Below are 25,130 nucleotides of genomic sequence, written 5' to 3' on the forward strand. Positions count from 1 at the left end.
AAAATGCGGAAAATCCCCAAACTAATCTCTGTGATAGGTATGATGTCATAGAGTCTATAGCTGCTGTGACTTGCCCATTACCTTCACTGGTCATGGCACAATTCACAAAACAAAAAAACATGCAAATGCCTCTGTGCACATGAGTGCATCCCTTTTCACCTCAAAAGTCTCTCTTTTGAAGCCTATATGCTGCCCACAGATTCTCTGACATCTCAAACCTGCTAAATAGGGTAGCTGACCTTCCTAAAATGGTAATTTTGCTTAACCTGCTCAGTCTGGGCTCACAAAATGCAGATAAAATCAGGGAATATTATGTGTAATCAGACTCATCTGTATTGCCTTGTATATGAAGGCAATTCATCTTGTATGGAGGCCCCCACAATATATCACTAGTACGACTTGCCCAGTTGTTTGAAATTCAGGAAACAGAGAAACACATGCATGAATGTGTGGCATTTGACTGGGATACACTGATTGAAACCTCATCAACTCTTATAGAGTTTATAGAGATGATAAACTCATTTGATAGCCCATCATTCAAAGGGTTAATCATACATTGGAGGAATGAAGAACAAAGGACAACATTTAGAGGATCACAAGTGACTGTGCAGATATGAATGGCTTGTTGTCTCTGAAACACATTGCCTATGACCTGTATAGATATGTGCATAGTTTACAATGCATGGATGTGTCTGGAAGTTGCACAGCACAGCTATTGGTGGGGAAAAATGGTAATAACATGCATGTTTTGATGTCTCAGCACTGAATGACCATATAGGGAATCTTCTCCACTTGTAAATATGCTCAGGGATGCTCCACATATATCCTGGAATATTGTCTGATTAATCCGCATTTTCTTGACCCCAAAACAAGTGAATTGTGCTGCAGTAACAGTGTGCACTTACATCGCTTACTAAGCGCTCGACTAAGCGCCCGTTACCAAAGCGGAGTCGTCGACAGGCCGGAATTCCGGCCTGTCGACGACTCCGGTCACTCAAAGGGGATTTTGGAGCACTCCCATTGGCTAAAATGCTGACAAATGTTCCCTTTCAAAGTAATCTTTCAGTCTCAGCTTGTCATGCCGAGTTTTTTGATGGCTTCAAGCCACACTAACTGAGCTCTTACTAGAACCCCATTAAATGCAGAGAAATCCCAAAATATTGCTTCTCCATGGAATGCCCCTTGAGTACTGACACAGTGACAAGGGTGCCCAGATTAGGTGTTCTTGTTGTTTTTCACAGAGTACTGACCTTGGCAAGTGATACTGAGGATATAAGCAAATGTTGGTGTGTGTATGATGCTTGTACAAGACAGTTCCACATGTATGGGCTCTGTGAGGTGGAGGATATCAAACATACAAAACTGCCATATATGGTTAGTCCCCTGCCCATTTGGGAAGTTGGCCATGCATGGCCTGGACTGGATAAATAGCAGGAAAATAAGAGAAAAATTAGATAGTACTATGGATTTGTATTGGGTTGACTGTTGAGGCCATATGGCAGAAAACATATAATAATGCAGAGTTTCTCATGCATAGCCTGATACAAGCCACTCTTTCAATGAGTCTTGGTCCATCTTGTAAGCACCATTATCACCTGGAATTCTCAGGGACTGGCAGCTCCAGACAGGATCCCAGGCTATTCTGTTCAGTTCAACTCTTCAATAGGCCCTGCAAAGGCAGGCTATTGGGCTGAGTTTGAATGCAAGCCACAAGCTCATTAGTGACAATGTATTTGCTGTGCTATGGTCTCCCAAAAAATCAAAAACAATTGGGAATATTCCCAGTCATGTATATGATGTCAGAGAGGCTGTACATAGTATGCCTTCCCATGGATTCATATAAACATGGCACCCACCATTCACAAAAACAAAGTGAAAGAACCAGTGTGTATTTGTGTTTCCTGTGATGCTTGCCAACTGCCTATGGATTGTGTGGCTATATGAGACCTGAATGAAACCTGCCATATGTGGTACCTGACCTTCTCAAAATGGAAAGTCCGAGTTATCTGCTGTGTCTGGGCTCAGAAAATGCGGATAAAACAAGGGAATATTGTGTATGATTCCACTCACCTTGTACTGCTTGCTATAAGTAGTGATTGGCTCATGTCTAAACCCTTGGGCAGGCAATGGCATATGCAGAAAATGGTGAACACCTGTGGCACAAAGGCCACAGTTAATGCTGAGTATGTTCATAATATTGACTCTGTCTCACATGTGAATGGCATAGCTATCAATATTATGGGTTCACAAAGCTTTATGACACTGTACTGATCCTAGAAAGTGATAGAAAGACATTGTACAAGTTGTGTTGTGCATCTACTACTGTTGCTAGAAAGTCTATAGGCTAGCAATGTCATAAAGTAGGGACACCACACATAGGTGATCAAATGCTTTGATGGTCTCTGCAATGCTAGATAAATGGTAGGAAATGAGATAAAATCAGCTGACTGTTGTAGGCCAATGCATGACAGTACATCTCAGATGTGCTAATGCAGAGTTCACAGCCTGATGTCTGCAGCTCTATTGTCCCAGTCCAGTATAAGCATGTCTTTGACTGATTGTGTCAATATGAAGCAGTGCCAATTATACAGTATGATGGTGCTATGCTTGGTTGTTAATTGCTCATATAGTTTTTGCCTGGAGCATATCTAATGTCTGTATGCACTACCATCATCCTATTCTCATGCAATGGCCCTTGGTATGTGAAGATAGAATAGGCAGCTCTTGGCTTGTTCATATGGGCAAAAATGTATTGACAGTGGTGTCTGTTTGTGCAATGTCTACTATCACTCATATTGCAGTCTATGCTGTGATTTCTTCCTGATTGGGCTCAGAAGAAGTCATGGTTGCCATGGAAATAATGCAGACTTGCATTGCTTACTAAGCAACAGTGAAGAGGCCATATTACAATGGACTTCTGAGCCAATATATGGCTGTCCTTTTATGGATCTCTAGTCAATAATATGACTTTGGGAGTACTCTCATTTGCTGCAACTGTTTCCTTTTACATGTGATGATAAAATATCAGCTACTCATGTTGGGTCCTTTCATGTTATATGGAAAGTGGAAAAATAACACTTTAGACCCAGGTGTGAACATGTGTGATATTTGAACAGCATTGGAAATATGTGGCAGTGTGCCTACCAGTACACCATTTGGCAGTTGATCCTGGGCGGTATCTGTGCTGGAGTAATGTCAACATGAAAAATATATTGTCTAATCCAAATATAGTACCATACATTGTATGTGCACACAAAATAATGAACAGTCAGCCAGAAAATGACACTGGTGATTATCAGTATGTCTGAAGACATAGAAATTCTTGGACTTATGATCAGAGAGCATGACCATTGATAGTAGGCATTACTAGAATACCCAGGAAAGGCCCATGTGCAAGTCTTAGTATGCAGTCTGTTGTTAGGGACAAGGCATTGAAACCCCTTTTTCTACAAGAAATTCCATAGATATGGTCTTTGAATAGGGTAGGCAGCAGGAATTGTTATCACTCCTGGGCTTTGTTATCTTTATTCTAGATCCTTTGAATGGACTTCATTTGGGGTTCACAATGCTTTCTGACCAGATTTCAGTGATCTTTTTTTCCCACATTGTTATTCTTTGTGGCACCTATTGGTGTATGTTCTGACCGGACTATTACCAAGTTTCTAGTGCTCTCCTTAGACCCCTTGTGACCAGATGCTTTGAAAGATATTACTGGGGTTCTATTAGCTCAGACTATGTTATCTATTGATATATTATCCCAGCTGGCAGGCAATCTATGAGTGACTAGTGTTCATAAGGCTGTGCTAGTGTTTCAGGACAACATGCAAGTGGTGTGTCATGAATCACAGAGCACATCCTTGATGATCAGTGAGAATTATTGGCACATCTACCCTTGCCTTACAATGAGCCTGTGAGCTTATTGTGCATCTTGAATGGCCTTGGAAAGTGGTGTACTGAGTCTTTTACTATTTTGTAGGTTTCTATGAAGTATCTAAAAGGAGTGGGGCGGCGGTGTCGATGTGGCGCGCGTAACTCGCGTGGTTTTCGCGTATGCTCACATGGGTTTCGCGTACGCCCACGAGAAACGCACATGGCGTCCACGTTCGCTGCATGGCCCGCTGATCGTCCGCTCTCTCGGTCGTCCGTTAGGGCGCTAAAGCGATCTCAGATCTGGTGCCACAGCCTTGACGATCGCGCGATCTGGGCTATCCGATTACTGCAGCTGCATGACTTGCTTTCTCCCCTCATCCCCAACTCTGTCTGTACCTGCATAGGTGAGTATTTGCATTTTCCCTGAGCATTCCTGTAGTAATAACTGCATTTCACAGTGTCTGCCATGAATCAGGACCAAAATCAGTGAGTAAATAGCCAAATAATCGAAATATGGCTAAATCATGTATATTAGAACCTTCTCTCATGCTCCTGAGCCACAGAGACTCAATGAGAGAGAGAATCAGTGAGTGAGTATAGATGCTGAATTGACTATGGCTAAACAATGCAATTCAGCAATTCCCACATGCCTGAGCAGCAGAGAGAGAACCTGTGAGTTAAAGAAGAAATTATATATTGTAGATGGCTAACAATGCACAGAAATTCACATATTCCTGAGCAACAGAGAGATGATCAGTGAGTAAAGAATTGTTCTATACTATTGTTGGCTCAACTATGCATTGAAGAAACCCTCAGAGAGATAATCAGTGAGTAAAATATTGTTTTAATCTCAAGATGGCTAATGTCTATGTATAACAGATATTCTCCTCACACTCCTGAGCAACAGAGACTCCATGAGAGAGAGGAGGAGCGTAGGGGTCGTCAAATGACTTCCCCCAGTGAGCGCCGTGAGAGGCAGAGAGTAAATCTCTCAGTTGGAAAGCCTGAATTTGCTGTGGATCCTCAACCTGGACCACAAGGGCCTGAGCTTGCCCATGCACATGAGCCCCAACTGGGCCATGCTATCCAGCTCAGAGAGGATATGCCTTTAAGAGACAATCAAGGCTATCCATACCCTGCTGGGATATATAATGCTGGACAACCTGGGATGTACAATACTGGGTATAACCCTGGGATGTACAATGCAGGCTATATGCCTCAGAATCTACCACTTGGGTACCAAGCTCCTATGAATTATAATCCTGTACATGCAGGTCCTTCACACCATGAGTATATGCAAGCAAATATGGCTGGGCCCTCAAATTATGGCCATGCACAGGGCAATGTAGCAGGTCCCTCTAACTTGAACATGGGTGTGGCATATGGTCAGAGATTGCCTCCTAGGAGAAATTACCTGCAAGAGGCTGAGTCAAATACAAACAGAAGCCATGCCCAAAGAGTGGCTGATAGACAGAATACAAGGCAATCTGCCAGGGAAGCATCTGTACACAGAGAACCCCATGTGGGATTGGCCAGTCATAGACAGCTACAGGAAGCTGCAGCTCATGAAGAGCTACAGAGACAAAGACAGTCTGAGAGACAAGCCCAGTATGAACAACAGGTTTTTGCCCATCATGAGCTTGAGAGACAAAGAGAGCTTGAGAGACAAAATGCCTACCAACAGGAGGTTGCTGCTCATCATGAGCAAGAGAGGTTGAGACAGCTTGAGAGACAAGCTCAGTATGAACAACAGGCTGCTGCCTATGCTGAACAACAGAGACTGAGACAGGTTGAAATGCAGGCTCAGTCTCAACACAACTTCAGAGCTCATGATGAGCTTCAGTTGCAGAGACAAATTGAGCATGAGGAAGGTGAATTGGAATATGCTGAACAGCAGCAGCATGAAGCCCATGGCTATCAACAACAAGTAGATCATTACGATCCCTGAGGTACGAAGGTATCGTTCTTATGATGGACCACCATGAAACGCCTTAGTGATTCCTCCAGAATGGCAGTTTGTTCCCACAGTGCACGTGACATGCAGCCACCCCGATAAGCAGAGATAAGTAACTGTTAGTATAGGTTGCTTATCTGAGTCTGAAATTTCAGACTCCCAGACAACGCGACTTGGACCAACAGATACAAACAAATGCAGTGGCTAAGCACTCAGTTATGGATATGAGGCCCATGAAACGCCTTAGCAATTCCCCCAATAAGGAAACTGGTGAACATATCATGTGACTGGCAGCTTGGTGGCTCAATGCTGCAAGCGCTCACACACTGTAGTGCCTATATAGTCTCAGCCAGTAACAAGGCATAGTATACATAGTATACTCATCTGATAGTCCTTCATGCAGAGAGTATACAGGGATTTTACTGAGTGCATACAGTGGCTGGCTAGGCCAGGAAATGCAAAATATAAAAATGCACATGTGCCTCTGCAGATTCAAAGTACTTGTTTATGGCTGAAATATGTTCTGTATGCACACTGTGATATATATGGGTGGTTTAGGCACTGTGTACTGCTCAGTGATTTCTATAACAGAGCTAACAAGGTCAGCAATGGGTCATTTTACCATCCATTGCCATATTGTGGCCCATGGACACCATGTAATGACCAAAATTGGGACTAAAAGTAACCATGCACTTGTCTTTGATGTGTCTGTATATTTCATAGATTTTCTGGATTTTTCTGAGCCCCAGATTCACCAGTTTGTGTATGATTCCTCTTTGGGAAGGCAATATACTTCATATGGCAATTATGCAGCCACTGGCTTTGTCTTGCACACAGACGCAAGCACAGAATACATATATGCATCTATACTTACACTACCATCCTATGGGGTGTCCTCAACTACATGAGTAGTTCCTACAGTCAAGTAGCAGGCTTGTATGAATAAGCTCACTGAGGTAACATCAGTGATGTTACACAGTTATTGGAAATGCTGCCTTTATTGATGTCAAGCATATCTCATAGACAGATGCAATCACATTCCCTGGTCCATCTCCAATATTCTCTGATTTTTGCGCTTTTTCCTGGGTCTAAATAAGCCCATATAAGCAGAGTAATAGTCCGCACTTACATCGCTTACTAAGCGCGCGCTAAGCGCCCAGATGCCGTTCGGAGGTGCACCCGTGCGGAAAGTTGGCACGGTTGCACCTCCGAACGGCATGAGAGAGATGCCGAGCTGCTCTGATTGGTGCAACAGCCCCTTTTCTGCCCTAATCAGGCAGGCTGCCGAGGTTTTGGGCTGAGTTTGAATCTCAGCCACAGGCTCCTTAGTGGCACTGTACCTGCTGTACTGTGGCCCCACTAAAATGCGGAAAATTCCCAAAATAATCTATGTGATAGGTATGATGTCATAGAGTCTATAGCTGCTGTGACTTGCCCATTACCTTCACTGGTCATGGCACAATTCACAAAACAAAAAAACATGCAAATGCCTCTGTGCACATGAGTGCATCCCTTTTCACCTCAAAAGTCTCTCTTTTGAAGCCTATATGCTGCCCACAGATTCTCTGACATCTCAAACCTGCTAAATAGGGTAGCTGACCTTCCCCAAATGGTAATACCAATGCAGCTGCTCAGTCTGGGCTCAGAAAATGCAGATAAAACCAGGGAAAATTCTGTGCAACTGGACCCACTTGTAGTACCTGCTGTATGTAAGAAATTGATCCACTATAGGACCCCCAGAGGCTATGACCAGTATGGCTTGCCCATGTATAAAATTCAAAATGCAGAGAAACACCCCTACCTCTGTAGACATGATTAGGTAGCATGTGACTGGGATACACTGACTGAGCTCCAACCAACTGTTATAGATATCATAAGCTCACCTCATAGCCCTTCATTCATAGTGTCTATCATAGTTTCTTGAGAGAAGTGGTTGAATGAGTAGCAAAATGCTAAGATAAAAAACAGAAGTGACTCTGTGAATATGCATTTGTTCTGTTGCATCTGAAACACATGACAGATGTCCTCTATGGCCAAGTGTATAGTGTCCAACACATTGATGTCTCTGAAACATGCACAGCAGTGCTACAAATGGAGAAATATTGTCATAGCAAGTATGTGTTGATGTCCCAGCACTGAATAACTATACAGGACAATCCTCTCTACTTGTGAATATGCTCATAAATGCTCCACAGATCTCCTGGAATATTATCCGATTTTCCTGGACTTTTCTGAGCCCAAAACAAGTCAGATTTGCTGCAGTAACAGGCTGAACTTACATCGCTTACTAAGCGCCCGTTTAAGCGCCCGTTGCCGAAGCGGAGTCGTCGACAGGCCGGAATTCCGGCCTGTCGACGACTCCGGTCACTCAAAAGGGATTTTGGAGCACTCCCATTGGCTGGACTGCTGACAAATGTTACCTTTTAAAGTAATCTTTCAATCTCAGCTCTTCATGCCGAGTTTTTTGATGGCTTGAAGCCACACTACCTGAGCTCTTACTAGAGCCCCATTGAATGTGGAAAAATCCCAAAATATTGCTTCTCCATGGGATGCCCCTTGGGTACTGACAAGGGTGCCCAGATTAGGTGTTCTTGTTGTTTTTCACAGAGTACTGACCTTGGCAAGTGATACTGGGGATATAAGCAAATGTTGGTGTGTGTATGATGCTTGTACAAGACAGTTCCACATGTATGGGCTATGTGAGGTGGAGGATATCAAACATACAAAACTCCATATATGGTTAGTCCCCTGCCCACTTGGGAAGTGGGCCATGCATGGCCTCTGCAGGACTGGATAATTAGCAGGAAAATCAGAGAAAAATCAGATAGTACTATGAATTCATATTGAGTTGACTGTTGAGGCTCCAATATGGCAGAAAACATATGATAGTGCAGAATGACCCATGCATAGCCAGATACAAGACACTCTGTCAGTGAGTCTTGGTCCATCTTGTAAGAACCAGTATCACCTCAGGGACTGGCAATTCCAGACAGGATCCTAGGCTATTCTGTTTGGTTCAGCTATTCAATAGGCCCTGCAAAGGCAGGCTATTGGGCTGAGTTTGAATGCAAGCCACAAGCTCATTAGTGACAATGTATTTGCTGTGCTATGGTCTCCCAAAAAATCAAAAACAATTGGGAATATTCCCAGTCATGTATATGATGTCAGAGAGGCTGTACATAGTATGCCTTCCCATGGATTCATATAAACATGGCACCCACCATTCACAAAGCAAAATAAAATACATATGCCTCTGTACACACTGGTTCTTTCACTTTGTTTGTGTTTCCTGTGATGCTTGCCAACTGCCTATGGATTGTGGACCTGAATGAAACCTGCCATATGTGGTACCTGACCTTCTCAAAATGGAAAGTCCGAGTTATCTGCTGTGTCTGGGCTCAGAAAATGCGGATAAAACAAGGGAATATTCTGTATGATTCCACTCACCTTATACTGCTTGCTGTAAGTATTGATTGGCTTCTGTGTAAACCCTTGGACAGGCAATGACATATGCAGAAAATGGTGAACACCCGTGGCAAAAAGGCCACAGTTAATGTCACATGTGAAAATATTGTGGGTTCACAGAGCTTTTTCACACTGTACTGCTCCTAGAAAGTGATACAAAGACATTGTACAAGTTGTGTTGTGCATTTACTACTGTTGCTAGAAAATCTATAGTCTAGCAATGTCATGAAGTGGGGCCACCACATTACCACACATAGTATATTAAAGTCTTTGATGGTCTCTGCAATGCTAGATAAATAGTAGGAAATAAGATGAAATCAGAAAATCCCATGACTTGATATTGTGCTGACTGTTGTAGGCTCATGCATGACAGACAGTACATCTCAGATTTGCTAATGCAGAGTTCATGCATATAGCCTGATGTCAGCAGCTCTATTGTACCAGTCCAGTATAAGCATGTCTTTGACTGGTCTTGTCAATATGAAGCAGTGCCAATTATACAGTATGATGGTGCTATGCTTAGTTGTTAATTCCTCATATGATTTTTCCATGGAGCATATCTAACCTCTGTATGCACTACCATCATCCTATTCTCATGCAATGGCCCTTGGTATGTGAAGATAGAATAGGCAGCTCTTGGCTTGTTCATATGGTCAAAAATGTATTGACAGTGGTGTCTGTTTGTGCAATGTCTACTAGCACTCATATTGCAGTGTATGCTGTGATTTCGTCCTGATGGGGCTCAGAAGAAGCCATGGTTGCTCTGGAAATAGCGTAGACTTGCATTGCTTACTACGCAACAGTGAAGAACTACAATGGACTTATGAGCCAATATAAGCTGTCCTTTTATAGATCTCCAGTCAATAATATGACTTGGGCAGTACTCTCATTTGCTGCAACTGTATCTTTTTACATGTGATTATAAAATGTTATTTACTCATGCTGGGCCCTTTCATTTTATATGGAAAGTGGAAAAATGACACTTTGGACCAGGGTGTGAACATGTGTGATATTTGAACAGCATTGGAAATATGTGGCAGTGTGCCTACTAGCACCCAATTTGGAAGTTGATCCTGGATGGTATCTGCCATGCCAGAGGAATGTCAATATCAACATATGGTGTCTAATGCAAATATAGTACCATTGTATGTGCACACACGGTCCCCCAGAAAATGACACTGGTTATTAAATACCTTGGGAGTGTGTCTGAAGATATAGAAATCCCTAGACTTATGACCAGAGAGCATGACCATTGTTACTAGGCATTACTAGAATACCCAGGAGAGGCAACAATGACCCCATGTGCAAGTCTTAGTATGCAGGCTGTTGTTAGGGACAAGGCATTTTTACAAGGAATTCCACACATGTGATCTTTGAATAGGATAAGCAGCAGTTGTTATCATTCCTGCACTTTGTTATCTTGATTTGATTTCCTTTTCATGGACTTCACTGTAGTATTCACAATGCCTTCTCACCACATTCAGGTGATCTTTTGTTCCTCACATTGTCATGCTCTGTAGCACTTCATTGTGTATGTACTGACTGGACTATTACCAGGCTCCTAGTACTTTCCTTAGGCCCCTTGTGACCAGATGATCTGAAAGCTGTTACTGGGTGACTATTAGCTCAGAATATTGATGATAATATTCCAGCTGGTAGGCAATCTATGAGTGGCTCATCAAGCTGTACACTATTTCTGAGTTTTCATAGGGCTACACTAGTGTTTCAGGTTAACATCCATGTGGTCCCTCATGTTTCACAGAGCACATGCTTGATGATCAGTGGCAATCATTAACACACATACCCTTGCCTTGCTTTTTCGCTACTTTTTGAGCCCTATTGTGCATCTTGAATGGCCTGGGAAAGTGGTGGACTGAGTCTTCTACTATTTCGATTCCATGAAGTATTTATGTAGCTAAGGGGGAGTGCACTTGGGAAATGCTCAAAAGGAGCATCCCTGAGAGAAGTCCAAACATTCATCTCATCTACCACTCGCTTCTGTACTCCTCTGTACCTTCAATAGTCCCAGACCTCAGTGATCAATCCTGCCCATGACTCTATCAGTCTTGATGGCACTCACCATGGTGGTACATTGAATCACATCATACATGAGCCCATTACTATTGGCTTGGAACTGTGGGCTGAGCTCCAATCCAGTAACATACCTTAGTATGGCTTTGTACTACTGGTCAGTGCCTGGTAACTGTTCACTTCAGTGTACAAATGGTGAGAGCAAACTGGACAGTCTTTGGTTGGATTCCTTGTATAACATGACAATTCTTGAAGGGCCTTTTTTCGGAATCCCTTACTGGTATACTTATCTGTCTATTGTTGATTGGTTTGTACTTGGGGAAGTACTGTCAACAATCTATTGAAAGACATCTGCCTGTATCAGAAGTTCTTTCTGATCAAGGGCTAATACTTGCACAACAGCAAGTCCCAGCTGAGTAGTTGTTACTGTAGTCAACCTCCCAGATTCCCCTTCCTTGAGTTCTAGTTGATCTACAGGCATACTTCTTTGCAACATTTCCAAGCTATTTTCTCTTTGTTGATATCAACACAAGCCAGTGATACTGTTCATTAGTATTCTGATAATATTGGTTGAAACTTGGCTATTCACCAAGTAAGAAACAGATCCATAATGTCTGTATTCTCAATGGAGAGTCTCATATGGAAATGCAAATACTTACTCAATTGGCATGTTGCTCATAATTGCAAACTATGATCCTCACATCAGAACAACATCATAAATTAGCAGGCTACTCTAAATGTTTATGCTATGAGATGGCAGCTGGATGGTGCAAAATGCGGAAGATATGTCAGTACTCTATGCAGGCAATATACTAGCAGTCTTGCTGAGCTTAACTTCTGATGTGGTGAAAATGATTTGTTCACAAACTGACATGTATCCAACAAAAGGGATCGTACTGCCAGCTATGGCCCTCTCCCCAGCAAGTACTTGGTGGATGCATGGGCTTCAATTGAGGCATCTAATTTGAACTGGATTAGGCACAATCAAAAAACCATAAGAGCTGAGCTATACCAAGGGCTGTTGGATGCAATGAATCAGGCTGATCAACAAAATGAACAAGTGAATATGGGTCAACAAGGACAGAGACTCATACTGCCATCCTCTCATGCTGGGAGTTCAAGGCATATGTACCAACTGTTTCAGGATTCAATGGCCATATGTAGGAGGAATAAGAAGCCAGATCTGTTCCTAACTATGACTGCCAATCCAAATTGGCCTGAGATTCAGGAAGCACTTTTGGAAACCAATTCTGCTGAGAATGATCCTGCTAAGCATCAGACTGCAGCTGATTGTCCAGACATTGTAGCAAGGGTCTTTCAGTTGAAGAAACAAGCTCTGCTCAACAAAATCAAAGATGGATTTTTTGGCAACTTAGCTGCTGATGTATACACAATAGAGTTTCAGAAGAGAGGTCTTCCTCACATGCATCTTCTCATATTCTTCAAGGAAGAACATAAGATCCATGATGCCTCTCAAGTAGACAGCATTGTCTGTGCTCAGCTACCTGACCCAGTTGAACATCCTCAGTTGTATGCAACTGTGACCAAGTGCATGCTACATGGCCCATGTGGTGCTGGATATCCCAATGCACCTTGCATGTCTGACAACAATACATGCTCTAAGAGATTTCCCAGGAGCTTTTGTGAGGACACCATCTTTGGTGATGATGGGTATCCTGTCTATGCCAGGCCTGATAATGGGAGGAGTTTCACAAACTCTAGGGGCCAAGTGTTCACAAATCAGGATGTGGTTCCGTACAACCCTCATCTGTTGGCTGAGTTTGACTGTCACATCAATGTGGAGGTCTGTGCTTCAGTGAAAGCTGTCAAATATATTCACAAGTAGATCTACAAAGGTGAGGGTATATCCATATACATCATATACATTCTTTCTAATTTTCTTTACAGGCAATGACAGGACAACTTTGCAAGTTGGCCAAGTGTATGAGATTAAGGATTATGTGGATGCCAGATACATTGGTCCTGTTGAGGCTGCCTGGCACATCTTTGAATTTCCCATGCATGAGGAAAAGCCTACAGTCTATAGGCTACCTGTTCATCTCAAAAATGAACAGGTTGTATACTTTGAGTCAGATGCTCAGGTTGAGGATGTGGTTGGTGAAGAGAGATCATCCAAGACCCAGCTCACTGAGTGGTTCAAGGCCAATGCTGAGCTGGAGGATGCTAAGAACCATCTCTATCAGAACTTCCCTGAGAGATTTGTTTGGGATCAGAGAAATAAGAAGTGGAAAGTGAGGCAGAGAGGCTTTGCCATTGGGAGAATGCACTTTGTCCATCCATCAGCCAATGAGAGATTTTATCTTCGTCTTCTCTTGACTGTGGTCAAAGGTGCTACAAACTGGAATGATCTCTACTCATTTGATGGTGCCCATTATCCCACTTTTAAGGATGCATGCCTTGCAAGAGGTCTCTTGGAAGATGATGGTGAATGGAGACAATGCCTAAGAGAAGCTACACAGCTCAGGACAGGTTCTTCATTGAGAAGTCTATTTGCAATCATTCTGTTGTTTTCTCATCCACTCAAGCCTGAGGATCTATGGCATGTGAGTTCAGAGCTGGGATATGTGATGATCTGAGCCATAAGCTGATAGCAATTGGCTATGCTGAGCCTACTGAGGATCAAGTGTGGGATTATGGGCTATATCTGCTCAATCAGATTCTTCTCAAGTCTGGGAAACAGCTAACTGATTTTCCTCCCATGCCTATGCCTGAGCATCCTTGGGGAGCTATTGCTGAGAATCCTCTTTTGCAACATGAGCTTGACTATGACTATGAGGCACTCATGGAGCAAGCTGAGGCTAATGTTGGCCATTTCAATGTTGAGCAATCTGCTGCATATGATGCTGTCATAAGCTCTGTGAACTTGAATGAGGGAAAGATGTTTTTCCTTCACAGTGCAGGTGGCTGTGGCAAGACCTATGTCTGCAATACTATTGCTGCTACTGTGAGATCTCAGGGAAAAGTTGCACTTTGTGTGGCATCTTCTGGAGTGGCTGCTCTACTGCTTGAAGGTGGGAGAACAGCACACTCATGCTTTAAGATTCCCATCCCTATTCATGAGACTTCAACATGCCGCATTAAGAGAGACAGTGAGCTACATGGAGTTCTTCGCCAAACTGGAGTGATAATCTGGGATGAGGCCCCTATGCAGCATAGACATGCATTTGAGTCAGTGGATAGAACCTTGCGTGAGATCATGGACAAGGATGTACCATTTGCAGGCATCACTGTAGTATTTGGTGGAGATTTTCGTCACACTCTTCCTGTTGTCTTCAAAGGCTCCAGACCTCATATTGTGGCTGCTTCCCTGCGCAGGTCACATTTGTGGAGACATATGCAGGTGCTTCACTTGACACAGAACATGAGATTAGAGAACAGTCCTGCCAGCCAAGACTTTGCAAAGTGGCTTCTGAAAGTTGGTGCTGGAAGCAATGTGTCTCCACAAAAGACAATCCAATTGCCTCAGAACATGAAGCTCCAGTCCAACACTTTGGATGGCTTGATAAATGTTCTATACCCAGGTCTCAGTGAGGGTGAGAAGCCTGATGAGTATTTCCTGCAGAGAACTATCCTCTCTTCCAAAAATGATGCTGTTGATCATATCAACTCTGTTGTTTTGGATAAGTTCCCAGGGGAGAAAGTCACATTGGCATCTGCAGACAAAGTCATTGGAGATGAGAACATCCATTATCCTATTGAATATCTCAACTCTATCAATGTGTCAGGCCTTCCATTGTCTAAGCTTGAGCTAAAGAAAGGGTGTCCTCTCATGCTCTTGAGAAATCTTGATCCCAGAAATGGACTATGCAATGGACAAGAATGATTCTCATGGACATCAAGCAAAGGGTCCTAAAATGTCGAATTTTGGGTGGCATTCATAGTGGCAAGGAAGTCTACATTCCCAGAATTAGCATTGAACCATCAGCTGAGGATTTGCCAATCCCATTGAGCAGAAGATAATTCCCTGTTCGTCTTGCTTTTGCTATGACTATCAATAAGGCTCAAGGGCAGTCAGTGGTCAATGTTGGACTTGATCTGCGTACAGCAGTCTTTGGTCATGGTCAACTCTATGTTGCTCTTTCCAGATGTACATCTGCAGACAGGATCAAAGTCCTATTTCCTGTAGACCAAGACAACACTAACACTGCCAATATTGTGTATCCTGAGGTGCTCATTCCTACTGTGTATGTCATTTCCAATTTTCTTTGGAAAATACTAACTCACATGTCTTCAACAGCCCCCAAGTCTAATGTATCCCATGTAGTATTTGTAGTGATGTCTATATATTGAACAATTGTTTTCTCATCAGAATAGGATAATGTTATACTCTGATATTCACTTTTATTAATTGTATGAAATTACTACTATGATATCAAGCACTTACATCCGACATTGAATGGACTGATGAATATGTATCCAAGGATGTAATGTTCAGAGTAACATGAAGCACAGAGTGAAAGAATTGCTGCCAGACCTGTGGCGAAGCCCAGGTCTGGCAGGCCCAAACATGTAATCTTAGGGGCAATATGGTGCACAGAATGAAAGAACCGCCACCAGACCTGTGGCGAAGCCCAGGTCTGGCATGCATTAACATTGTGATCTTATGGGTGACATGAAGCAGTGAATGAAAGACTTCGCCACGGGCTGACGACACTCGTTTTATGTAGCTAAAAGGCTGTGCATAAAAGGAGCATCCCTATGAGCAAGTCCAAACATTTATCTCATCTACCACTTGCTTCTGTACTCTTATGCCAGTGTACCTTCAATTCATCAGTGATCAATCCTGCCCATGACTCTATCAGTCTTGATGGCACTTACTATGGTGATACATTGCTTCACATTGTACTACATGAGCCCATTACTATTGACTCAGGAGCTGAGCTCCAATCCAGTAACATACCTTAGTATGGCTTTGTACTACTGCTCAGTGTCTGGTAACTGTTCACTTATGGTGAGAGCAAACTGCACATTCTTTGGTTGTATTCCTTGTATAACACATCAATTCTTGACAGGCCTTTTTCAGAATTCCTTACTGGTATACTTCTCCTCTGTATATTGGTTCCATCCTCCACTGTTGATTGGTTTGTACTTGGGGAAGTATTGTTAACAATCTACTGAAAGACATCCTTTGGTATCAGAATTTCTCTGATCAAGGGCTAATACTTGTACAACAGCACTGACAGCAAGTCCCAACTGAGTAGTAGTTACTGTAGTCAACCCCCCAGATTCCCCTTCCTTGAGTTCTAGTTGATCTAGAGGCTCTCCTTACTTCTTTGCAACATTCCCAAGCTATTTGCTCTATGTAACTATCAATACAAACCAGTAACACTGCTCATTAGTATTCAGATCATATTGATAAGCAACTTGGCAATTTACCAAGTAAGAAACAGATCCATAATGTCTGTTGCTCATGATTGCAAGCTATGATCCTCATATTACAACAACCTAATAAATTAGCAGGCTACTCTGAAGTGCAAAATGTGGAAGATATGTCAGTACTCTATGCATAGACAATATACTAGCAGTCTTGCCAAGCATGACTTCTGATGTGGGCAGCATGAAGTTGTTCATAAATTGACATGTATCCTACCAAAGGGATTGTACTGCCAGCTATGGCCCTCTCCCCAGCAAGTGCCTACTATCAATGGTCATGCTCTCTGATCATAAGTCCAAGGATTTCTATATCTTCAGACATACTCCCAAGATAATCACCAGTGTCATTTTCTGGCTGACTGTTCATTATTTTGTGGGCACATACAATGTATGGTACTATATTTGGATTAGACACTATATTTTTCATGTTGACATTCCTTGGGCATGGCAGATACCACCCAGGATCAACTGCCAAATGGTGTACTGGTAGGCACACTGCCACATATTTCCAATGCTGTTCAAATATCACACATGTTCACACCTGGGTCTAAAGTGTTATTTTTCCACTTTCCATATAACATGAAAGGACCCAACATGAGTAGCTGATATTTTATCATCACATGTAAAAGGAAACAGTTGCAGCAAATGAGAGTACTCCCAAAGTCATATTATTGACTAGAGATCCATAAAAGGACAGCCATATATTGGCTCAGAAGTCCATTGTAATATGGCCTCTTCACTGTTGCTTAGTAAGCAATGCAAGTCTGCATTATTTCCATGGCAACCATGACTTCTTCTGAGCCCAATCAGGAAGAAATCACAGCATAGACTGCAATATGAGTGATAGTAGACATTGCACAAACAGACACCACTGTCAATACATTTTTGCCCATATGAACAAGCCAAGAGCTGCCTATTCTATCTTCACATACCAAGGGCTAGTGCATTGCATGGGTATGAGTAACCCATGTGGGTCATGGGTATGGGTATGCATGGGTATGGGTATGGGTAGCCAAAATCTGACCCATGTACCCATGAAACCCATGGACTTCTGCAGTGCTTATCCACTGGCAGTAATCAATGTTAATTCCTAGCCAGGTATTCAGTGTTGTGTCACTCTCATAGTATGCTAGCATTTAGGGTATCACCTTTCTGAAGCTTGCTTGAAAGTATTTTGCAATAGTGGCAGTATGGTAAAGTCACCAGTCATTTTTCCCTCAAGACTCATTGACCATGCATGACATGGCTTTTGCCAATATTGATATGCTATAATCAAACACACAGATTGCTGAGGCCATCAAATAAGCAAATGAAATATCTAATGTGCATTGCAGTGTATGTGCTGTTGTGGCTCAAATGAAGAATTAGGAGAAAGCTCAACTAACCTTTTCAATGCACAATGATTACTGCAGTGCCATGTGTTTGTCAGTATGGTGTAGCTGGGATGCTCTACCAAACAATGTGACCATACTGAATCCTACTTACTTTAAAGCTGTCCTTGTTAGACAGCTGGTAATACTGTGTAATGCTTAGTTGGTCACCTGTGACAAGGGATCCTGATGGAAAAGAAATCAGCATGATTGCTATGTCACAAACACATTGAGATGGGCCTATATGCTTGTCGCACCAGCAGTACATACCTATGAGGTAGTGTTCATGCCTTGTTGGTCAATTCAATAAATTCAAGGTGCTCATGGAATGGTATTGACAGCGGCCACATGACCACTCAGATGACAAACCTTCTCAACATAGAGTAGGGCCTATATGCACCACTTAACAATTGGCAAGCTAAGCTCAATGAAACTGCCTTTTGGCATAGTCATTGACAGGCCTTGCCCCTTATTGATGCTATATTGGTGAAAAAGTAATGAAATGTGGGGATCCTGTGATGATATTGCTTAATAATCCTGATATGACTCTCTTCCCACAGGCTGTTATATGTGAAAGACACTGCTGGTATTGATGGAGCACTGCTACATCTTTCCTGTGATTCAGTTGTGTAGTTGTTGAGTCTGAGGTATATTTATCTGCTGACTGTTGACCTGTGATACTGCTATATGTAAACAGCACATGTTATAAGGCTCTGCCCATTGCCTCACTGTTCATATTTGGTAAAATATGTAAGATCTATGGATGTATACAACCTTGCTAGTTTCAATCCTCAGTTCTTGTGGGTCTGTGTAGCTATTTGTACTGTTATGACACACTTGTGTAACCACCAGAGTTATGAGTTGTAATACATACCTTGCTTCCATGATCTTTGTGCCTTGTTTACATTGTTTTCCCTTTTTGTCAGTTGTTCATCTTTGCCTATCCTGTATTACCTGCCCTTCAGTTCTTACTTCAGGCAACACACTTGCCCATTCTATTGTAGTTTAACAAGTGAGCATGACATGCAACAACACTACAAGTCTACAACTTGGAAAAAGGTACACCCCTGTGTATTGCTATGTTTGACTTTGATACACCAAACCTTGCTTTGACCCCTCCCATACCCACTCATGTTTCTATTGTTCTTGCATGTATGTGGGACAAAAACTGGAAACTCCCACTGTTGTGATTGACCACACAGTCAGTGAACTGGTCTGAGGGGTGCTCATCCTTGGTCTTGCACATAGCATCAATTTATGATGAGAATTCACCAACTGTACAGTGCCTGATTGATATTCTGGCCTCTGCACAATAAGTGTCATCATATCTTGCAAGCCATTGAGCATGAACTGCACATAGGACTACCCATAACATTACCCATACCCATGTGGGTATGGGTATGGGTATGCTCTGAGACACCCATGGGTACACCCATGCTATGCACTACTGTCTACAAAGGAGCAGAAGCAACTCCAGGCGCTGCTCAAGAGACAGTCCGTTCAGAAGCAGGACAAGGAAGAGGAACGTCAGGCTGGTGAGTACGGTCCGCACAGCTCTCGAAAACATCACCTGAACACATCCTTATTCCGACTCAGGGTTGCACAAGGGCGGCGACTATGACTCGCGAGGAAGTTCAAGGATCAGACGCTGAAGGTGAGGAGCCGTCCCGTAAGAAAGCAAGACACACTACGGATTCCGATGGTGAGGGCGGTGGCGACGCGGGTTCCAATGGCGAGGGCGGGGGTGATGAAGGAAGCGAGCCAGACGGTGGTAGCGAGCGGGACATACGAATGGAGAGCCCTTCTCCCCCTGCTCGGCGTACGTGCAAATTCATTAGTTCAGACGGTCCGACACTGACATATCAATTGAGCTAAACCAAAGCCAGCTTACGGGCGGTACAAGAAGGCCAAGCAGGACTCAGGGAAGGGAAACACATTGTTGACTGAGGCGGAGCAGCGTATCGCACAGACTCTCAGCGGTAAGTTACATTGTAAACTACGGGTTCAGATCATGGCTAATGTCTTTTTGTATGCTCTAGCGAAGGGCAAGGCTAAAGGCAAGCCTCCATCCAAGAAGTCGGTGGTAGTCGAGAGCCCGCGGGAGGTTTCTGAAGAGGAACATGCGTCCGTTTGCTCGGGAATCGGAAGAGGAGGATAGGACGAGGCGAGGGGAGATGGACAAGCAGAGCGAGAAGAGGAAGGATGTGCGTGGCGGGAAGAAGGCCTACGTGGAGATCAGGGTAGACAAGGTGAGTATCATATGTTCTGCGAACTTGACAGCCTGACATATTCGTCAGTCCCCGTCACAGAAAAAGAAGGCAGCAAAGAGCAAGATGGTCGTCTCCAGTTCGGACGAAGACCAAGACGACGATAAGGTCAATGAGCTCGAATCTTCGGACAATGACAGGAGCTCCAGGATCCGGATGAAGGGCACGGGCAGTGACGACTCGGACGACCCAGATCATGCGTCCGACTCAGACGATGTCATGGTAAGTGTTGCTTGCATTTGATGTGGTGCGGTACTACTAATACAGTACGTAGGAGATTGCTCAGAAGGGAGCAAAGAAGAAGCCCAGAGGCAAGGGCTCAGTAGTGGTTCATGTGCGCATCAGGTCCTCAGACCTGCCCATCTATGTCCGTCCCATTGTTGCCGCTGCTCAGAGCTTCCTCCGCCTTCGTCTCACACTCGAGATGGCATGGACCAGCTACAAAGCCGCGCCCAGTTCCCGGCTGCAGGACAACATGGGCCTCGTTGTCCTCGCCCTGAAGGACGCTTGTGATATGTGTGACAAGGACGGTAAAAGGGTGAAGACTATGAGGACCGCATACACCGATCTGAAGGAAGCGAAGGGAAAGGAGGGAGACATTACGAGGAGAAATGTACACACAGTGGTAAGTGATGGACGTTGGTGTGAACATTATGACTTGCCTTCATTCTCAGCAGATCTGGAATGTGGCGGCTCAGTTCCGGAACGAGGTAAAGAAGAAAGGCAAGAGCGTGGTAGAACACTCGTACGGGCTGAGCAACCTGACGGTCACGCAACGTGTATTGCTCCCCCAGTGGCTCCTCAAAACTCACCCAATGAAGGTCAAAGGCAGCAAGCGTGAGATCCCGAACTTTGTGTTCGGTGACATGAAGATTGCCTGGAACACCAAGGATAAACTGGACAAAGAGGTACGTACTATCTGGCTAGACGTGTTTGCGGCGCGTTGTTGCATCAAGATATCTGCTAATCTTGACGGCTAGAAATGCTCTGTCAAGTCAGAGCGTCTGTTCAGGCATCCGGCGATCTCTGAGATCATCGTGCAGCAGTGGTTCCCGGGTTAGGGTGCCAGCATGGCCGTTGACCACTTCAGCGAGGTCACAGATAACCTCATTGCATTGGTCTGCAACTCAGTGAGTCTTGGATGTATCGCAGGTCTTCTCAATATTGAAATCTTGCTTCAGATCGAAGCAGCATTGAGCGAGATAGCGTTCGGGAACCCCGTTGCGTTCACGAACAAGCATTTCGCACCGAAGTAAGTAGTTCTCCGCACCTTTATGCAACATTGACCATTGAATTTTCACTAGGTGGGACGATCTCATGTCCATCCTCGAAGCTACGAAGAGAAATGCGCCTGACTACTACGCTGACATGAAGAAGCAGTTGTGGAGGCGCGTCAGGTAAGTGCACATTCAAGACCTAAGCTACTTACTGAATTAAGTCTGGCAGTGCCCGAATTGAGGGCGATGATCAGGAAGATTCCGACCAGGACGACAGTGAGGACTTCGTGAAGTGGAACAAGCTTCAGGACATGGTGCTCGACGCACCCACCACCCAGTCATCGTCTAACGCAGGCCGGGTGTCCTCGAGTACTGCCGCCAAGCCCTCGTCTAGTGGCAAGCCTACGTCGTCCGGTACTACGAAGCCCTCCTCTAGCGGCAAACTGTCGTCGTCAAAAGGGAGAACTAATGAGACACAGTGTAAGCAGACAGGAATGTTGTAGTACGGCAATCACTGACCTGAATCGGTGGTACAGCGCGTACGGATGCCGATGCTCCAGCGTCATCCTCGAGCAAGAGGGCCCGCGATGATGAGGAAGAAGTCGATGCAGATGAACTTGAACGTGAGGGTATGTACACACCTGGTCGCTCTCGCGGCCCCTACAGCTGACACGGCCCAGGTGACGAACCTGTTCCGGAGCCCGATGCTGCCGACACCTGATCGCCTCTGCTCGCCGTCTTCACTGTCTCTACTCCAAGGGTTTGAGAGCCATTTTTACTGCTGAAGTACACGTCTGAAGGCATTTTAGATCACTCATTACTACCACCATACCCACATCCTAGTCCTTGGAGGTAAGAATGACCTATTTTTGTTGTTGCATTCTCTTGTTCTCGTTGCTGTACCATCTGTACTTGTACTACTATACGTTGTTCTGGAGCCTGTTGTGTTCTGCTGTATGTAGATTGTCTGTTGTTGTACCAACTATAGGTGAAAGTGTTTGCAGAGACGTTACCATGCGGTCGATTTGGGTAGGCTGTTCCGGTTTGTCGGGTGTGCCCTGGTTAAGCTGTAACACCTACGACATTCTCAATTAGTATTTTATCAGTTTGAAGTGCCGAAGACTCACCATGTACGTCAAAGCCGCTATAAAATCGGTCTCTGTAGTGGTGTTGTTGGCCACCAGCCGGCGCACAAGCCTGAAATGCTCGGGCAGGATGAGCACGTAGGTTAAGTCCAGGGGGCCATGCATGGCCTGGCAACCCAGGGCCATGGGAGGACAGGCGTAATGGGGCCATCGCGCCCGCACCTTGGCCAGGTTGGCTGTGCTGGCAAGGAGGGCTACAGGGTGTTCAACCTTTTTACGTTGCCGTTGTGGGGCAGGGACGTAGCCCAGCCCCGTAAGGCAACATATAGTACAAGGAAAGGAACGGCACAAGGACCGGCCGTTCATTCAGAGAGCTACGAACGACTACAAGCCCAAGGGTACACTACGAAACAGTGTTCCCTCCGTCGAACATCTCCGGAACGGTGATGTCGATACCTTCCGGGCCTCCAACCGAACTCTCCTCCGGATCAACGTTCCCTCCGGCAGCACCCCCGAAAGCACCTTCTGGTTCGGTGATCAGGCGGACGGAACGGCCCAAGTCGTAGATCTCGCGGACTACAAACCCGACGTTGTTACAGATACGACCGGCAGAGGTCCGCTGCTCGCTCATCAACGCGCCCATCCGAGCATAAAGGGAGTCTTGGTTATCGGAAGCAAGCCGGAGGGAAGATAGGTGGAGTGGAGGGTCTATGAACTGAGGGGGAGATGGCGGGGGAGGCTGTCCGCTGGACGGGTCGGCATGGACCCTGTGAGGGGACCATGCGATGGCAGGATACAAGGCGGTCCCGGTACCGATATCGGAGGGAATGCCCTCAAACACGGCGTCAACGTAGGCGAGCAGAGAGGCCACGGAGGGAACACTGCGGGGGGACGGGAGTGACGCATCGCCGTGGGCCGTAGCCAGGGAGAACGAGTCGAAGAGCATGCGCTAGGTTGAGAGTCAAGCGGCGGAAGGGACAAGCGGGGGCATGCGTACCAGAAGCCAGCGGACGCTGTGACCCCATACGAGCCAGGTCCCGGGCGAGGACATATTGAGGCGTGGCTCGGCGGCCCGTTCATGTCGAAGCACCTCCAGCAGGAGGAAGTACCGGCGGATGTGGACGGTCGCGAGCGGGTTGAGGGGCACGGAGGATGACATGGCACGGAGGAGGGGGAGGATGGGAACCGGTGGGACGAAGTGAGACGGGAGGAGGGCCCGAGAGGAACCGGAGGGAACAGGAGGGTACGGAGAGGGGTGCCAGCGAGGCGGGGGCGTGGGATAGCGAGCCGGAGGGGGCATAAGGGAGGGAGCCGGGGACCGGGCGGGGGAGATCCTACCTACCTACCACCTAGGAGTGGAGAGCGAGCTCAACTGCGATTCCCTGCGTTTCTGACTGCGTCCTGCGTTTACTGCGTTGCGAATAGATCACCGCGTTCACCTTCAACGAGCACCGCATTTCCTTCCGGCTCTCTGCGTTTCATCCGGCTTCAACGAGTTTCTACGCGTTCAGCCCGAGTCCCTGCGTTGTGGGACGATTCCACCACCCTCCTCCGACCGCGCTACAGTGCTGCCTACGAGTATCTGAGCTCGTACGTCCCCTCCGGGACCGAATCGTCACATCCTCTTCCCATCCGCTTGCCAACAGCCCCCACCCGTCGTTTCTACCGACACCATCGATTCCTTCCGGTCTCTTTCCGACCCGGGAGACTCGCAACCTACACAACGTCTCCCAATTGATGGTAACCTCCCCAGGAGTTTTTCCCGGTGCTTTGAACGCATCCTTGAGGGCCCCATGAACTTGCATGACCCCCAGGAATCCTCCTTTTTAACCCGTCTCTGGTGCCCGTGCCTTTCCTCATCCTCTCCCTGATCCCCTTCCCCGTGCTCGCCCTCCCCCTCATTCTCGCCCCCCTCGTCCTCCTCGTCCTCCTCGTCATCCTCGCCCTCATCTTCATGCCCATTCCCGTCCTCATTGTCGCTCTCCTCAGTCTCCGCAGCCGTGGCAGCTGCAGCTGCCGCGCGATCGCGAGCCGCGAGCTTCTGCCACTTCTCCACCACCTTCTGGGTCGGTCTCTTTGGCTAGTGTTTGAAAGTCCGGTCCGGTCCGGTTATTGACGCCCATTATGGAAAGACCGGGACCGGGACCGGTCTCTCATTGGCTGCAACCTCGGCAGACTGCAACTGGACCGACTGTGACCGGTCTTTTCCAGTCCAGTCGCTGGAAATGACCGGTTGCAACTGGTTGAGACTGCATATCAGTCCCAACTGGTCATAACCAGTCCTGACCAGTCTTACCTCAGTTGCAACTGGTTCGATCTCTGCAATGGAAGCTACTCGCAGCCTCTTGCAGGCCCCGTATGTCGCTGACGAATGTGCCGATTGGTAGTATATTGAATGGTAATATATACATGTGTGTCTATATAGGAAGTCGTGGTGTTCACACCAGCAACACACTGCGCTACCGTGCCCTCCTCTT

At 45.5% G+C, this 25,130-nt stretch overlaps 5 protein-coding genes across 5 annotated transcripts; 3 read left to right on the plus strand and 2 right to left on the minus strand.

Annotated features, from left to right (window-relative positions):
* Positions 1-3,821: 3,821 nt before the first annotated feature.
* B0H18DRAFT_956918 (uncharacterized protein) lies at positions 3,822-5,818 on the plus strand (the record flags this gene model as incomplete). Its single annotated transcript, XM_048042518.1, has 8 exons — positions 3,822-3,830; positions 3,977-4,274; positions 4,329-4,356; positions 4,406-4,456; positions 4,507-4,542; positions 4,573-4,626; positions 4,677-4,697; positions 4,750-5,818. The coding sequence occupies 8 exons, from the start codon at positions 3,822-3,824 to the stop codon at positions 5,816-5,818; spliced, it is 1,566 nt and encodes a 521-aa protein (XP_047890457.1).
* A 1,039-nt stretch (positions 5,819-6,857) lies between these two features.
* On the minus strand, positions 6,858-7,279 carry B0H18DRAFT_956919 (uncharacterized protein; the record flags this gene model as incomplete). The annotated part of the gene is made up of 2 exons (XM_048042519.1): positions 6,858-7,183; positions 7,267-7,279. 2 exons carry the CDS (start codon positions 7,277-7,279, stop codon positions 6,858-6,860), a joined length of 339 nt encoding a protein of 112 aa, XP_047890458.1.
* Positions 7,280-15,325: 8,046 nt separating this feature from the next.
* B0H18DRAFT_859228 (helicase) lies at positions 15,326-15,520 on the plus strand (the record flags this gene model as incomplete). The annotated part of the gene is made up of 1 exon (XM_048039687.1): positions 15,326-15,520. A coding segment is annotated over one exon (195 nt), but the record flags the coding sequence as incomplete, so codon positions are not given.
* Positions 15,521-19,470: 3,950 nt separating this feature from the next.
* On the plus strand, positions 19,471-22,663 carry B0H18DRAFT_956920 (uncharacterized protein; the record flags this gene model as incomplete). Its single annotated transcript, XM_048042520.1, has 15 exons — positions 19,471-19,619; positions 19,692-19,903; positions 19,956-20,063; positions 20,124-20,208; positions 20,243-20,333; positions 20,382-20,573; positions 20,626-20,976; positions 21,029-21,259; positions 21,413-21,481; positions 21,533-21,603; positions 21,656-21,748; positions 21,798-22,048; positions 22,105-22,197; positions 22,412-22,420; positions 22,557-22,663. 15 exons carry the CDS (start codon positions 19,471-19,473, stop codon positions 22,661-22,663), a joined length of 2,112 nt encoding a protein of 703 aa, XP_047890460.1.
* A 393-nt stretch (positions 22,664-23,056) lies between these two features.
* Positions 23,057-23,953, minus strand: B0H18DRAFT_1121747 (uncharacterized protein; the record flags this gene model as incomplete). The annotated part of the gene is made up of 2 exons (XM_048034385.1): positions 23,057-23,602; positions 23,651-23,953. The coding sequence occupies 2 exons, from the start codon at positions 23,951-23,953 to the stop codon at positions 23,057-23,059; spliced, it is 849 nt and encodes a 282-aa protein (XP_047890461.1).
* Between the last annotated feature and the right edge of the window lie 1,177 nt (positions 23,954-25,130).

Source organism: Fomitopsis serialis (genome assembly GCF_022376445.1).
Source record: "Fomitopsis serialis strain Sig1Antser10 chromosome Unknown B0H18scaffold_65, whole genome shotgun sequence".
Classification (NCBI taxonomy): domain Eukaryota; kingdom Fungi; phylum Basidiomycota; class Agaricomycetes; order Polyporales; family Fomitopsidaceae; genus Fomitopsis; species Fomitopsis serialis.